The sequence below is a fragment of the Melospiza georgiana genome, chromosome Z (assembly GCF_028018845.1).
Source record: "Melospiza georgiana isolate bMelGeo1 chromosome Z, bMelGeo1.pri, whole genome shotgun sequence".
NCBI lineage: Eukaryota > Metazoa > Chordata > Aves > Passeriformes > Passerellidae > Melospiza > Melospiza georgiana.
This window is the reverse complement of record NC_080465.1, coordinates 54,131,632-54,148,667: the sequence shown is the minus strand read 5'-3', so window position 1 is coordinate 54,148,667 and position 17,036 is coordinate 54,131,632. Positions and strand designations below refer to the sequence as shown.

The 17,036-nt window shown below is 42.0% G+C and overlaps 1 protein-coding gene across 1 annotated transcript in view; it reads right to left on the bottom strand.

Moving 5' to 3' along the window:
• Positions 1-376: 376 nt before the first annotated feature.
• Positions 377-17,036, bottom strand: part of MCC (MCC regulator of WNT signaling pathway) — a 183,603-nt gene continuing 166,943 nt past the window's right edge. Inside the window, 4 exon segments of the mRNA XM_058043810.1 lie at positions 377-3,953; positions 4,990-5,112; positions 15,189-15,286; positions 16,242-16,448. Of these exon segments, the coding sequence (XP_057899793.1) occupies positions 3,773-3,953; positions 4,990-5,112; positions 15,189-15,286; positions 16,242-16,448 (609 nt within the window). The 3' untranslated portion in view covers positions 377-3,772.

Sequence of the window (17,036 nt, the reverse complement as noted above, 5' to 3'; positions counted from 1 at the left end):
GAAAGAAGTATTTAAACTTCAATCAGTGCTTTTAGATATTTTATGTAACATTGAGTATTTTGTTTTCTTTTTGTTTTGGTCTATATAACTTGTTATTAAAAGAATTGGACGCGTGGTAACAGTTTCACGCATGCCCTTCCAATTCCATAAATGGTTCATTGAAGATGTACTAAAATGATGTTCTAAAACCTGTGGCCATATCTGAGTTCTTTACAACTTTTCATGGCTGTGTTAAGTGAACTTTGCTGACAATGTCAAACCATCTCCATCAGTAATTTAGCTTGCAGATGAGATATCTTTGGGTCAAGGTGTCTTTAGGCAGTCCCATTCAACAGCAAGGTGACAAGCCATAGTGAAACAACTCCCAAGGCAAAGAAACAGCATTAGAAATTTATTCAGAATATAAGAACATTTGTAAAATAAGTATTATAAATGCCTCTGTATAAATAAATGCAGTTTTTACAATTCTCTATCAAATGAACACAAAATAGCTATTTTACAGCTGCTTGGAAACGAAAAGGTAGCAACACATTTCAAGCAAACTCAGTAAGGTGAAAAGTTTCTAAAGTTACAATTCATGGTGCAGTATACTGGAGGAGAAGAAAACTAACAAAACCAGTAGAACATGACATGAATGCAAACTTAGTCACATGTGCTTTGCAAAAGCTAACAGTACATTCAAACTGGTGAAGATTTATACATAGAATTAGAAAAAAATTGATTTTTTTCTAAGCACTCAGTGAAATACAAAAGTTTCATGCACTCTGGTGACTTAAGAAAATCAAAACAGTCCAGTCATTAATTAACGAATGGACTTAGGTTGGCAGGAATCACCTTTTTTTCTTGCTCTGCAAATTTATTATTTCTGTAACAAGCTTTGAGTTAAGTTGCTGTAACTCTGTGCACTACACACTCAGGTATTTCTGTGCTGGTACTTCAGAGTTGCATAAAAGGAGTTTGAGGTTTTTTTGGCATTTTTTCGGAGGGTTGGTGCCATTTGAATGGGGTACACTGGAGCTGAAGCTGATTATCACTAATGAACAGTTTTCACAGTAACATTAAGCCTGTGACCATTCCCAGCTGATCTTTTCCAGTATTCTAACAAATGATGCAGTAGCTGCTTGCTGAGGCAAATAAATCAACTGGTGGTCTGGCAAACTCTGGCTACTGCTGAGGCTAGATGGTACCAGTGCTGCTTTTTAATCTACAACCCTTATGGGGAAAAATAGAACTGGTTTACATTTACTGATGATTTATAATTCTAATGCACTTCTAGAGCACAGCTGGCACAGATGATTTGGGTTAAATGTAGTGAAATAATCAGCAAATTGTCAGGCCTGGAAAAAACACTGAGGCTGCAGCTTCTGTGTAAGAGTATCTGAATTTCTTACGGAAGAAACTCTTCTATGTGAGGGCACTGAAGCACTGGCCCAGGTTGTGCAGAGGAGTTGTGGCTGCCCCATCCCTGGAATGTCCAGGGCCAGGTTGGATGGGGCTTGGAGCAACCAAGAGTGGAAGATGTCCCTGCCCACAGAAAGTGATTGTAACAAGATGATTTTTAGGGTCCCTTCCAACCCAAACCATTCTGTAATTCCATTAATCTAAACAGGGGGAAAAATGAGCCTAAGAGGCAGCTCAGTGCAGTATGGTTCCTGTCCTCTCCAGTGAAAAGTATTTCACATGGACATTCTGAGGTGACCTCAAGTCACACGGGTGTTTCAGATGCTGGAAGACAAAAGTATAACTGCATTTTTGCCACAGCATATCATGGATACTTTCCTTTGTGGTTCTTCAGAACAAGTGTGCTCAGCTGCTGAAGCTGATGGCAGACCCCCACCCTCCTGGAAATGAGAAAATTGGGCCTAAAAAGGGGAAACACCATAGAGAGCTGCTAAGCAGAACCACAGAGACAGAAAAAATCAATGTGCCTCCTCCCTCAAGAGACTCATTTGCAATAATTTCTAGTTATATTATAAATTAAGAAGTGCAATTATTCAGAGAAAGACAACTGATCAAAACCAGAACATCACTACCTAAAAATTTTGAAATCAGCATTGTTTTAATTTGCTGTTGCAACCAACCACATGTGATGCTGGCTTTGTGGATGATGTACTAGACTCCAGAGAAATAGGAATAACTACTCTAATGACTGAGGACAACAGCAGCTACAGCAGTAAGAGATGGAAAACCAACTGCTGCACTTCCAGATGTAACCAAGACTTAACAATAATGCCACATTCTGAACACAAATTCCTGCAACTATGTTGTCTGACCTAACCCAACAGTAGGCAGAGTTCTCTCAAATATTTCCTTAGTACTAGTAATGGGAGAAATAAATGAGAAAAGTTATCATAATTCTAAATACACTAGTAAAAAACTTGAGGTGCAACTCAACATGTAAAGCAAAAACGATAAACATCTCCTGAAATCAGATTCACTGAAAATCAGCCTGGAAAATGCAAAGCAGAGGCATAACACAGCAGCAGGCTAACACAGTGAAGGGACTATAGCTTGGCTTTTTAAAACACACATAAAGCTTTTTTACGTACTCTTAAAAAAAAAAAAAAAAAAAAAAAAGCAAATTCTGAATATAACAGGTGCTATGGCAGACTCCTGTATTTTGACCCCTACAGAAATCAACCTGATCCCCATGATTTGCTTAATGTTCTTTTACCTAACACACCAAAATTTGCACTTCAGTCAGTTTGATAATACAGTAATACATGATTTAAACAAGAGAATGTTAGCAGTAACAAAAACTAACCTAAGAAAGCTGTAAGACTTCACCATTCACATTCTGTTTGTGGTTGGATATCCATACATCTACACATCTATAATTTTGTGTCTATGTATTCAATATTAAACAGGTACATTATTTAAGTACCTTTTTTGGTCAAAAGAAAGGATAAAAAGAAGATATTCTACCTCTTGATCACATTAAGCTGTAATAAGCACAATACACGTGACAGAAATGGCCCAGCTTCTTAAAGAAAACCTTGGATATAGTGTATATAGCAAGAAAAACTTCTTCTACAAAGTAGTTGCAAACACCATGCAATATAAATACCAGGAGGTCTTCTGTAATTTCTTACCCACCCTTGGCACAGAGTGTCTGTGTGGCATGGTGAAACCCACAGCCTTTGGCCCTTGTATGCACTGTAAGAATTACACTTTTATCATAGTTCTCAGAGATGCAACTATGCTTGCTTTGTTTTTTTTTTCCCAAATCAACAGGAGCTTTCCTACCTGACCTGCACTGTGAGCAGCAGAATTGCAAGCAGGGCGCAAAGAAAAAGCCAGCCAGGCTGTCACCCCCACTCTGCAGCTGCCTGTTTGTGGTGTAACCACAGCAGCGAGTCATGAGGGTACAGTGTGGACTTGTGTGCAGACAGCTCAGGGACTGGGAAAACTTCACATGATCTCCAAACTACCCAAATGAAAACCTCATAACATGAATTATTCTGCTGTGTGACACTGTCACCCATGGGTGACAGGGGAAGAGAAGCTGTATGAATACAGACATAACAACACAGACAATGTACACAATTATAGCATGATAATTCAGGCACTGCCATTTCTACATTTTGAAACAGTTCTTAAGGTTAACACTTTTATTATCCCCATGATACCTCTCTGGGATCCCAGAGAAGGAGCTTTTAAGTTTTGTCAGCATTGACAATCAGAGCGCTTTTAACATTTGAAGCTACCTAAAAGTCAACCTCCAAAAGAAAGAAAGTTGTAATGGCACTAAGTATCATTTAAAGAGATGCACTTAAAGTGAAGTTTCATTGGTGTGTGGTCTGGAGTTCTCTTCTTCCAGTAAAGCTATTCTTTGTTTGAGCATTCTTACTTGGGTTTCATGTCTCTCCACCATGGCCATCATTTGTGATTCCAGTTTCTTCAGCTTATTTTGATGCTTTTTCTTTGCTTTTTCATAAGCTGCTACCAAGTTGCTGTTAAAAACACAAGGCATACAAGGTAATTCAAACAGGCTTGTTTCAGAGTAAGTGCTACAAAAAATCTACCCCAAAGTGCCACCTTCAGGGAACTTCAAAGGCTGTGTACTGATCCCCTTCCCAGCATTTACCAGTGCTTTAAAATGGATTAGATACAAACCTTTCTGATCCAAACCCAGATCAATGCTAATGTCTGTATCTTTCCTGGAGCAAGCACAGACCTTTTCCAGTAAACTGGTAAAGAAAACTAAATATGGTTCTAAGAGGCAGATGGAGGTTGCTGTTGATGACCTCTCATACCACTGTTTATGAGTCAAGATCATACCACAACATCAGATGTGATTTATAAAAACATTGCATGGCCAGAATCTGCTTAGAAAGTCAAGGACCGATTCTGCGTTTTTCATTTTAAAGAAGTAAGATTTACATTCAGAAGATGGCATCTTGTGCTAATTTGCTAGCTGTTCAGTAGCTTCTGTGCCTCCACCTTGACTGGGCTGGAAAGTTTGAGATGGGTGCTGCTTCTCACCACAAAGGCTTTTAAGTGCAATTTAAGGAAAACCACACTGTGAGTCAGAGGCTGCTTGCAGGAAGGGCAGCCGCAGCCCACCATATTCCTAGGCCATCCCAATACAGTACAAGAAAAGTGCCCTGAGTGAGCAATGGAACTCAGGTGTGATTATCCAAGACATTTTATTAATGAAGCGGTTGGAGCCAAAGAAAAGGGAGGAGTTAAAAACAAAGTAACAAATTAAAAAATATTTTTGTTAGCTTTTTAAACTGTGCATTGCTACTAGTAACTCAATTGAGATTAACCTATTTCCCTACTTTCTCTTCTTAACTATGTAGTTGTCAGTGGCCTGCACAGGAGGTTTGTACCTCCCCCTTCTCTAACTATAAGTCTGGAGCATTGACATGTGGATGAACGTGAGGGTCCTGAAACTTCTCATTAAGGTAAGTGGAATATTAGTGCTTTACAAGAACACATCAAAAATAAACCAATAATGCATCCATCTGCTGGTAGATCCTTTACCTGTTTGCCCTTTTAAGGTCATTAACAAATTCTGCAGACTGCTGATGTCTGATTTCACTGCTCTTCGTGAGTCTCTCCAAAGCACTCACTAACTCCTGCACTCTTGCTTTCAGTTTCTTCTCCCTGGATCAGGAGAAAAGGAGGTAGAAAACTATTTTCAAAACAGAAATAGTACTTCAGCTTGGAAGTGTATCAACAATTGTCCTGTGCGGGGTTGACATGCTGCAAATATTTTCCTTACTATTACTAGCATAATAAAAGAGGTAGTTCTTACATTAAACTTTTCCAAAGACTGGTATTTATAACACTCACCATTTTAGAATTCATGATCAGAGAAATAGCAGACAAAAGAGTAAACTAACTTCTCTGGTAGATCATAATTCTGTATACATTGAATCACACTAATAAATAAGATACATAAATAGCTAATATCCATACTTACTTACCAACTCTGAACCAAAAGCTAATTACACAAAGTGTGACAAAATGGAAATAAGGTATCTTATAACATTTCCACATTACAGGTATCTCTATGAGGGAAAGAAAAAGTGAACAAGATAGAAGTTCTGGGCAGGAGCAAGCATTACAGCTGGGGGACTAAGCTGGGTTGAAAACACATTTCCCAGGTAAGCATGTGGCATGAGGCAGGTGCTTCTTCCTGGGCAGCTCCCTGCTCCAGAGCTGATGGCTGATGCCTGCTCAGCCCACACCTACACACACATGGGACTCTTCCAGGAGCTTTTCTCTGTGACCCAAACTCTGCACAGATAGCCCAGAGAAAAAAAATGTAAGATTTAGAAGGGGGTAAAAAAAAAGAAGTAAACAAAAGTATTTTGAGAATGACATGGAGCTGGGCTCAACTGGGACACAGATTTTGCAGCATCAAATCTGACATGTGGGAAGTTTGTGTGTTTACAAGGAGTCTGTGCTTTGCTGCCTAGAACCACTCTACAGTGATCCACCTCTCCCTTCTCCTTTGCTGCAGTGCAGCTACATGGGTACACTTGTTTCCACCTCAATAACAAGACAACTGCCAGCTCCCATATAAGCCCAAAGGGAATGAATACCCTGAAGTTTGTGCAAGCTTCCCCAGCTCTGCAGAGACCACAGGGATCCTCCTGGAATCCCAGCTCAAGCAGCGTGCAGTTCCCAGGAAGGCCTGGATATGGCAGCCTTTTATCACTGGAGAGAGGGATAGCACCCAGCTCCAGCAGCAACAGAAGGGCTTTCACAAAGTCAGCTGGGGAATATTCCAAGTTAGCAGTCTATCCCAACAGACTCCAGAGCTGGGTTACCAGCCAAATGGAAAAGGACATAAGAGGGCCCTTGTTGATGAAGAATCATCAGTATTCTTTGTATGTCCCTTCATTGAAGGAACACACCCTCTGCTTTCAAGTAACACAATATTTCTCCATTGCAGTTAGAAGTTCACTGCTTTCAAGTAACACAATATTTCTCCATTGCAGTTAGAAGTTCACTGCCATCCATCTCAAAGGTAAATTTTAATTTTTATATTCTATCTCAGTAGTCAGAAAGGCTTAGCACAGTCCACAGCCAAAATCTGTTTTCTGCAAAGAAAACAGGAAGAAAAACAGCCAGAGCACAAACAAGAAAAGATCAGATGTGGCAGAGGCCAGACCTAATGCATTTGTGGCATCGTACTACTGATGTGACAGAACAGAGGAAGGCAAATTTGGTGCTTCTCTGCTCCAACGGCTGCTACATCCAGAGGCTCTGGGGAAGGCTCAGTAGCACCAATTCCAGCATGACGACCTAGTGTGAACAGCAAGTCCAGTGGAATAAACATGCACAGGTTTTAGATGGGCAGAGAAATCTCAAAATCGTGTGAGCTTGATTTAACATCATGTCCAGGAAAAGGTGTTGCTGTGGAAACACTGCACACAGTCCCATGTGAAAGAGCCCCGTAGAGCCACAGTTCACTAAACTCCTAAATGCTAAACTCCTTCACACACACCTGCTGTAACAAGAGCTGCATGGAAAAGAAACACAGTAGAAAGACTTTGAGGAACTTTTCATGCATGGTAAAGTTTGGTTGCTAAGGTGACTGTTACCTGATAAAACAATGATATCACCTTTTGTCTGTTTTTCACTCACACCTTTCAACCAACCCTGTTCAGCCCGAACTCAGCTACACATCAAGATGTATTTCTGTATGTTTGGTCTAAAACATCCTTGTCTTGATGCTTGTCAAACACACAGAGCCAGCAGAGTGGTAAGCACTCTGTTCAAGCTACTTAAACAACTTTCAGATGCCAGTTCTGAACCTTCTGAACCAGGAAACAGTGGGTAATACTTCAAATCTATAGATGACTCAAATTTACACTAGCACCAGTAAAATACATGTATTTCTTTTGGCTTTTCAGAATGTCTTGAAGTCAGTGAAACAGCATTAGATAACATTAGATAATGCCTTCTCAACCTTAATCTCATGGAAAGTAACGGATGGTTTCATTGCATGTGCTGAAATATTTCAAAAATCTGAAAAAAACAACACATAGGGATCTACTTTTACACCCTTTTACAATTTAAAAACTGCCTATCTAAAAATCTTTACTTCAAGAGACATTTCATAGAACAAGTCACACCTGAGGAGCCACATACAGCAGCAACAGCAAATGCAGAGCAAATACCTTGGGTTTCTCTGGGAAATGAAGATGCACAGGATTAATGACTATTATACACTAAAACATGTAAGGTTTTCCCCAGGGTGCTGCATCTTCTGTTTGAGCAGCAGCTGAGAGACCTCAGAGCTGTAGGTCACAGGCTGGTAAGAACCCTGTCCTCACAATGGTTACTCCCCCTGCTTCCCTCAGTTTCTATCAGTGATCACCTCAATTTGGCCAGAAAGAATTGTCCACACTTGTTTCTCCTCAAAACTGACTGTGTAGTTAGGCAGTGAATAGCAGCTATACTGAATCCCGAGGGGACTTCCAGCACCACAGCACTTCCCTGACTGCAAGCTGTGAAAAATCTACTACAGGGCTGAATATGGCAGAATATTTTCAGTATTGCATATGAACCACGTCTCTACCATGAGAACATGTCGAAGTTTCCAGGGATGGAACTGCACTTGATGTGACAGACATATGGAACATCCTATTGATGTAGGCACAGCCTGCTGCTGCCAGACAGTCTTCCAGACTCCAAGATCCAAACTCCCATGGAAGGAGACACACCAAACTCACACTGCTATTGTGCCCCAGGGGGATTTCTGTGTATCCCAAGAAAGCGCTTATCTGTGTATTTTGATGGGAAGAGGGAAGGGGAAGTGAGTCTTTTTCAGAGAACACAAATTCTGTGAGCCCCTGACTCCCACTCTATTGGACTGCTCCTTATCCCAACAACTCCTCCTCCAACTGGCTACTGCAAGCTGGGGCTGCAGAGAACACAGCCAGACACTTCATGAATGCAGAGAAAATGAGCAAGTATTCCCAGAAGAGGGAATGAGCCTGTGATCTGAGGGCATGGCTCACTTTCAGCAGAAGGGCTCCCTGCTGCTGAGAAGTCAGCTAGGGAAATCCCTGACTGCTCCCTTTCCAGGGAAAGGCTCAGAATGAGTACATTCAAGGCCTACAGCCTACAACATCAGCTAAAACCACTATTTTCAGTGAAATGCCTAATATGCTGGTAATAAAGGCTTTTGTTTGGTATTTTCACAACCAAAACACTCAGTGCGCAGTTGCACAGCGGTTTTCAAGGGTTTTTTGTTTCGGGATGGCTGAATAGGAAGGGGCTAACTGGTGTTCTCTGGTTTCAATGCTGCCACTTTGGAGAGCAGGGAATTCTGCCAGGGCCATAAAGAAAACTGTTTCTGTCAATTTGGCCTCCACACACTGACACCATGTTTCGCACACTGTAATGTAAGCAAGGTCATGAGCGCCTTATATTTTCCCTCCTGTCTGGACTTTTCTAGACATGTTCAGGTTTCATGTGCTAGAAGTCTTCCCAGATTTTCCTGCTCTTGCTGATTTCATTGAAAATTCCCCAGTGCTGCAAACAGGAAGCTGCTCTTCTCTGGCACGCAGAAAGTTGATTTTTCTGCCCCTGGCTTGGAGTGCACCCAGCTAGCTCCCCTTCTAGTGAAAGCTACCAGCCCTCTGCCCTGGGGTCAAGAGCACCACAGCTCTTGACAAATCAGAACCAAAAGAGGAACAATGAGCTCTCTTCAAATGAAGAGGTGAGAAACTCTCCCACAGCCAGGCAGAGAACTCTTGCCATTCCTAGGACACATCTTCTTACCCATCAAAAGAGATCTGCTGTGGGCAGATCCCTGCAAATCCTGGCTCCTCCTGAGGAGTGGGATGACCAGGTTCAGCCCAGCACCTGCCCCTGAGCTCTGCTGGCACAAAGCCCTGATGTAGCAGGACCAGCAGCAGCCAGCCCAGGGCACAGAGAATTCCTGGCAGAGCTATCCATGCTGGAAGAGCAGGCCCAGGGAACGGGGGTGGGGAAGGGGAGGGAGGAAAGGCGCCTCCTGCAGGGTCCATAGCTATCTTAGCTATCCTCAAGGCCTCTACTTTGAAGGGAAGGTACTTCCCATTCCACACTCCACTCCACTCCTACTGCTTCCCTGATATCCTCCTGTTGTAATGAGCCCAGCACCATCCCCCACTCCCCTCTCTGACTTTTCCAGTTGAATAGGGTGACACATGATTGTTTTTCCTAGGCATTTGATTCCTCTCCTCTCAGGAGATAACAGCTGGACATCTAAAAGGAATGCAGAAAAATTTTCTCTTCATCAGCAGTCTAAACTAACATCTTACACCAGGCTGGCATGCAGAACCCCCAAGCTAATTAGAATGCACGCCTGTCTCACTTGGCTTGGTCTGGCTTGGCCTGCTAAGGGAAACAACAGAATATAATAAATGTTTTAAAGAGGCACCACTTCACAAATGCCAAGAGAGCCATCCCCTTCAAATGCCATGTCTTCCTGGTTCACCTGCTGAAGCACCACCCCTGCTTGCCAGCTACCTGTGCACAGGAGGCCTTTCCCTTTGCAGAGGTGACAGAGGGTGCTTCAAAAACCACTTTGCTGGTGTAAAATACTCTACTGCTTTTTTTGCTGATTGCTGAGATGCTCAGAACATATCTCAACACAGCCACCTGCAGTGGGGAGACAGGCCAGGTGCGGTCCTGAAGCAACATACTGGCAGCAAAAAGGGAGAACAGCCCTGGAGGGAGGCAGCAGCACGCCTGCTACACTCACTGCTCAAGCCTCCCACCCAGCTTTGTCAGCCCAGCCTGGAAGCTCTCCAGACCTGGAGCTATTTGGAGCTCCCTGTGATGATTATATTGAAGTGCATAGCAGCTCAGCAGTTCAGATAACCACAGGGTGGTAAGAACTACTTACCATGTCAAAAATGGAGAAAAAGACAAATCATGGCTGTCTGTGAGGCATATGGTAAAAATAGTTACTCAAGGTGCTTCTAAGCAATCTGTCCCTGATATCACCATGAGTCACTTCTCCTCTTGTGAGAAGGTTTCTCTTAGCGGGACTCTCCAGAGGGATTTCCAGAGACAGGCCATGCCTTCTGAAACCCCCTGGAAGCCAAGGGGAAACCACAGCAGGATACTGCACAGTCAAAAAAGTCAAAAAAGAGACATCTCTGAAATTTGCGATGACTGCAAGCCATACCAGTGTCTGGCTTTCAAATGCTTCAGGGTTGCTTATCTCCTCATTTAATTGATGTGGTAATTGGAGAACAGAAATAAGCAAACACTGACAGAAAGCAGCCAAAGATGCATCAGTAGGTCCAGAACACAAACCTCTGTCTCTCTCCCCCTGCTTTTACCCACTGCATGTTTTGTCCAGCACCTTGGTCAAAGAAAAGTCTAAGAGTAATTTTAAATATGAATGGTTATGATATGTTCTAGGCATTTCTGTTTCCATTTCTGAGACAGCCTTACCGTGCTCAGCATAGGCCTTAATTTCAATGATTAAATTTAATGACTGCTGCTATCACGAAACTAAGCTCAGCCCTTGAAAATATGCAAGGTTAACATGCCACCACATGAAGTTCATGGAAATTTAAAATAAAGGAAGGTGGCTTGATTTCTCTCTCACTGACATCGTGTCAGGAAGTAGTCACTGCCATGCCCTGGCCCAGTGCTCTATTGAAATGTTTGCTCTCTGAAAAGAAGTTTGGCACGAAACACAGCTGTGGTCTTCAGACAGGGATAAGGATGTAAGAGTGCAACAAACATTGTACTGTCCCAACAGACACCAGAAAATTATGGCAATAGGATGAGTTTTTCATGTCTTACTAGAAATACCTGCAGCTTCCACTCCAGAGAGGTGGGACCACAGCTCTGTGCAAAATGCACCTTTTGTTAACAGAAGAAGAGCTCTTTGCCAGTCTACTGATAACTACTCATTTCTCTGTCCACAGTGACTTCACAATTAGTAGCATCACTCTCTATCTCTTGGTTAAGAAGTCATCAGGCATGGTAAATACAAAGATCCTTTGCAGTGTTGCCAGAAGGAAAGTCACTCTTTTGTGAGGGAGATACTGAAACCTGTCTAGACTGACACGATTCATGTAATCCTGCACAGCCATGAAGGATCATAATTTTGTGCCAAATGGTGATGCAGCTGAAGTCTGAACAGTCAGTCTAGTTACAAAGTGTTTTGCCTGCCATGGTCTGTAGTACTGCTAGATCCTTCCTGGCCAAGCATTTTAATGATTTATAAATTATTCTATAATTTATGAATTATATCCCTACACAGACAGAAAAGCTATCAGCAGCTGAAAATACAAGCATAGACCACAGGAGGACCTCACAGGAGGAAGAAGTTTTAGTCTTGCCAGCTTGGCCACTTTTCACAGAATGAAAGTAGAAGAAAATAGCTTCTTAGAAGAAGAAAATATCCATTCTATCATCATTATCATCAGCCTTCTAAAGCAGAACAGAATTCTTACTGCCTCCCTCCTGCCACCTCCACTGCATTTACCTGCATTAAAGCATAACCTGCTATGTGTCTACTGAGTTACAAACTCATACAAGTCATGTATAGTGCTCCCTGTCCTGCCCCAGCAGAAGAGACCAAGCCAGCAAGAAAGACAACTCATTTAAGGTCTTCCCACAGAGACTGCGTCATTTGTCTGATTTTGGGATATTCAACCAGATCTTGTCTTATAAAACTGGCCTCTGGCACAACCATCAAGGTGTCAGCACCAGGCCATAAGGCTGCTGAGAACACATTTCTACCCTCTCAAGAGTAAGGTATTTCCTGCCAAAAACTTGTTTATGAATGTGTCAAACTCAAGAAAGAAGACGCTTTGTGCCCATTAAAGCACTTCATCATTCCATTAAGAAAAGAGAGAGGGAAAACCAAAACTTGAAGGCTCTGGCAGAAAGTGTTGATGTTTGGCTGGAATAGGATATGTCTGAATTAGTGAGCTTAGCCTGCAACACCAGAAATTGGTAGATGTAGCTTTAACAGCATAGGACTTAAAGATAATTTACATTTCTCCCAGTTAGCACAGTGACCATCTAAAAGACAAGTGAATTCTGTAAAAAGCCAGTAACAGGGGTTTTAATGCTGAGCACTACTACGGGAAATCCTGAGTTGTTCTAGAACAAATGTGTTATTACACAATAGATGAAGAACTGCTTCTGCCTTGAATTTCTGCTGATGGGCACTACCAACAGAAGTTTCACAACACACTACTGGATTTCAGATTTACAAAAATATCCACCTCTGCAGAGAGAAGCCAGCATGGCTCTGTGGATGAGACTGCTCTGCTGCATGGCCATTTGCAGACAATGAGCAAATAAATGCTTCCAAACTACACCAAAACCCAAACCATAACTACATCCCGCTGTTTTATTTGCGTTTCACTCTGTTTCAATTAACTGAGAAGAACCTGACAATTTAATAGCAACAGAAGGACAGAATAGGAAAGTAGCAGAGGGGGGAGCAACCAGAGCTTTAGTCTCTGTAATGATGGGATAAGGAGGGAACAGGAAGCAGGGCTGCTGATTGATATCACATGCTCTGATAAATAGACTCAAAACCCAATGGATTTCTGCCCCTATCCTTGCAATTGCTGTCCCCTCAACCAGTGTCTACTGCCTGGAGAAACAATAGGGAGAACCAATTGCTGGACATATGCACCAATTGTAACCAGTCCTGAAACAGTCCTGAATGCTGGCATTTAAATACTGCCTCTGGATCACAGAGCCATGATACGCATCCGTTTCACATTTTCCCCCACCTCCACCCTTCAGCAAACACAGTTACTGGGACTAATATCTTAAATTTTGTATTCTGGTCCTACTTCCTTGGCAAGGTGAGGAGGATGCAGCCACAGAGGAGGAAGGACTTCGATAAGTTTTAGAGTTCTTTTGAGGATTTGTGATAGTCTAAATATCACTGTGATATTTGAGGACCCATTTGTCCAGAACAGCAGTTAGGGACTTCTGGTATTTTTTAGCATGGCTGTGGCTAAACAGGTTGCAGTAAGCTTTCTCCATGTGCTAGACAGACCTTCAACTGACTTGCAGAGACAGGACTTCAGGGTAAGGAGGGCTAAGCATTCAGCCTGATCTCGCTGGCACACTGATTAGGGAGAAAAACACCCTGTCCACACAGCTTGCAGGAACTGTACTTGAGCCCCACTTGCAGCAGCAATCACATTTAGTACAGCTGTATTTCCATTACACAGAGAGCCTTCACAATTTATGTACAGTTTAATCCGATTATTTTTCTTCTCCATTTCTGCCTGACAAACTGTACTTGTGAGGCTCTTGGCTGGAAATCCATGCTAATCAACTTAAGGCCTAGTAGATAAAGCAAAGTTGTTTTCTCTGTGTTGTCAGCAACCCACATTTCATGACTATACTCAAACCTCTGTTAACTAAGGTCACTGGCATCTTCTGAAAATCCAGGAGCAAATAACAAGAGCTGGAAGAGCAGCAGCTTGAGTGAAGGCAGAAAATGCTGGTGGAGCAGCTCACAGCAGTGAGCAATGTGGGGGATACAGGGGAGGCCAATGGCTCTCTGCAATGTTTATGTGAATTATTTTGCTGATGGGTTTTATCTACCCACACACAAATGACAGTTTTGATTATTTTACCCACAGAATTTTGTTCCCTGCATCATGCAAACTAAGTACTCAGCAACTGCCAGACTACTAAGCAAATGGTAGGAGATGTATTGATTCTGCAATGGTAATGATCTGACATTTTCACATAATGCCTTTCCGGCTTAAGTGTCCCTGGGCACAGCACACATTGCACCCATAAAAAAAAGCACCTCAGGAATGAAACACCACAGCTGTCCGAAAGGACACCATAAAAGAAGGTGCAAACACTGGTAAAGCAAGACACACTCTTCCCAGCCAAAATTCTGGTTCTTATATCCCAAAATCCCAGCAGCATTTTGGACAGGTTCTAAATATAAGAACCAGATTAGGTACTAGATAGCCATTTCTTGGTAAAGGTGGAACAAGTATTGAAACTATTATCGAAACTATGAATTTCTTTGTCATTAAGTTTACCACATATCTGGTGAAGGAAAAACTGCTGCACAAACAAATATCTAGCTAATGTATAACTGTACTGAAAGCTTAGGCTTAAAACCTGGCTGTTGGTAAAAGCTGTTTGTCAAGACATCAATTTTCTCTCCCATTGGAAAGCTAATGCCTCACACAATATCATTTGTAATTGAACAGTGGCTCCACTTACATACTCAGGAGGCAAATGGAGCATCTGAGTCATCAGAATGCCTGCAGTAGGAACTGCAGTGGGAGTTACTCCTGTAACTCCTACCCAAATTCTAACCTGCAGCCAACTGTCTTAACCAAAGATCACACTTCATATCCTGTCTTTACTAAGCATTTTCTTAACATACAAAAGAAACGTGCATGTCACTGTTTTATGTCTCATAGTCTTGCCTGAGAGTGGTCATTACTGCCATTTTGAGGGTTTCTTTTATTTCTAAAATTCAACTGAATTCCAGAGAACCTCAAGGAGAATGGAGTTGAGCACCAGGTGAAAGGAGCTAAAGCAGGAGAGAGGGGAAAATCAGAAGGACTTCGATAGATCTCCTTTTCACAGGACAGACCTGTGATCACTCTTCAAACCACTTGAGAGTTAGAGTGAAGGCTCAGAAATAAACCTTTCCCTGGACCCACAGAACAAGTCCTGACCCTGGTCAGGGAAGCTGTGCTTACCTCCTGAGTGCATTTGTCAGCTCAGCAGTCAGTTCACTCTCATTGTATGGTCTCAGCTCAGCAAGGGTTAGTGGTGTTGCGGTGCCATCACTACATTCCTGACAAAGGAGGAAAAGCCACCTGATTAGAAATTACTGACCATCTTAATGGGAAAATTCTGAAAGCCTCTTAGTTCACAGCTGCTTTTAAAAAGGAGGTGAAATAGACAACACAATGCTACAGCAACAAGGCAGGGTATCATCATACCAAGAAATGGACTAAACAGATTAATACTTCACAATGCCTCTAAATGTTTTTTAAAACACCACAGCTCACCGACTTGCAGAATTCTGCTACTGTGTGCAAAACTGCCACTGCCTTCCTTATATTTCTTTTGACACCAGACATGAAACAAAGAGGCAATGGGATCAAGAAATTCAGATGACATATTGCCAGGAATAAGGAAGTAAGACGTTATGTCTTGGTTTTTGTTTATAAACACATTATTGACATTTTCTGGGACCACAGCACTAAAAATAAGACAAAGTTTTCCAAGGTATTTATTTCTTAATGCAAATTATTACGGCAAATGCAGAAATCTGTTTATTCTGCATTATTTTGCATTAAGGGGAGAAGAATCTTCATTCTCAAATTATTACAATCTGGTTTAGAGAAAGAGATTTTCAATACAATGGTCTAAATTCTGCATAGAAATAAGTGCTAATGTTTTCATATTTTGTGTTTATGGGAGAATGGCATTTTGCTTAGACTCCCAGTGTTTCCAGTGACTGGCAACAGGCAACACACATGCTCAACCGCAGCAACTTCTATGTCTGGCAGGACTGGCCTTGTGGTAGTCCTCAAAACACCCTTATTTTAGCCCATGCCTAACACCAATTCTTCAAAGTCCTCAAGTCACAGCATGGAAGGAACCACCTCACAACTGGGGAAGGGAGGAAAGATCTGCATATAGACAAAATAAGAGCATGATTAACATGCTAAAGACTGCAATACGGATGGGAAAGGTTAAATTAATCATGTTTACAACTTTGGAAATGTAGCTTGACTCCTGACCTTGCCCAGTTTGTCTCTGCTTCCGCTGCTGGTTGAGCTGAGAGATCTCATTCTCTGCTCTTTTTGTTCTTCCACTTCAGACTTCAAGTGCTCAATATGGACAAGGTAGGCCTGCTCCTGAGCCTCTCGAGTGCTCAGCTTCAATTCCAAAGCCTTCTTCTCCTTCTCCAGCAGGTAAAGCTGTGCCTTGAGCTCTGCCATCTCTTCCTGTTGAAGAAACATTGTATTATTGCATGCTGCTTCATGGGACTAGGTACCTAATGAAAGATGAGGTTAAGCAAGATTTTCATCCACTCTTATAACCTAAGGACTCTTTTCATTGAGAAAACTATCAACATCCAGATGACTTTTTATAATCACACTGCATATTTGTCAAAGACTTGTGTTTCTTCAGTCTGAGTATGATAACCCCTGACACCCCTTTATCATCTTCAGGAATAAGCTCAGAAGCAAAATTAGAATTGGACTATCAGAGATCTGAGAGAATTGACACAGCTGCTGAAATTTCTCTGGTTCTACTTTGTCCGTCAGAGACCATTGTCTTAAAAGCAGAAGTGTATGACTTTCAAACATCTCCCTAAAAGCAAGATTTCAGTTTCTTATTAATATCCAAGAACTAATCTCATTACAGGGGAAGGGGTTTGAGAGACCAGGACCTATTCCTGCCTTGTAATACCGTGTGGTAAAATGAGTTATGTCAAAAAGAGCAACTTAGTTTGGCACCATCAGATGTCCATTTATAATTTCCCTCCCCTAGGTGACCAGAATCCCAAGTATACGCAACTTGAGTTTGAC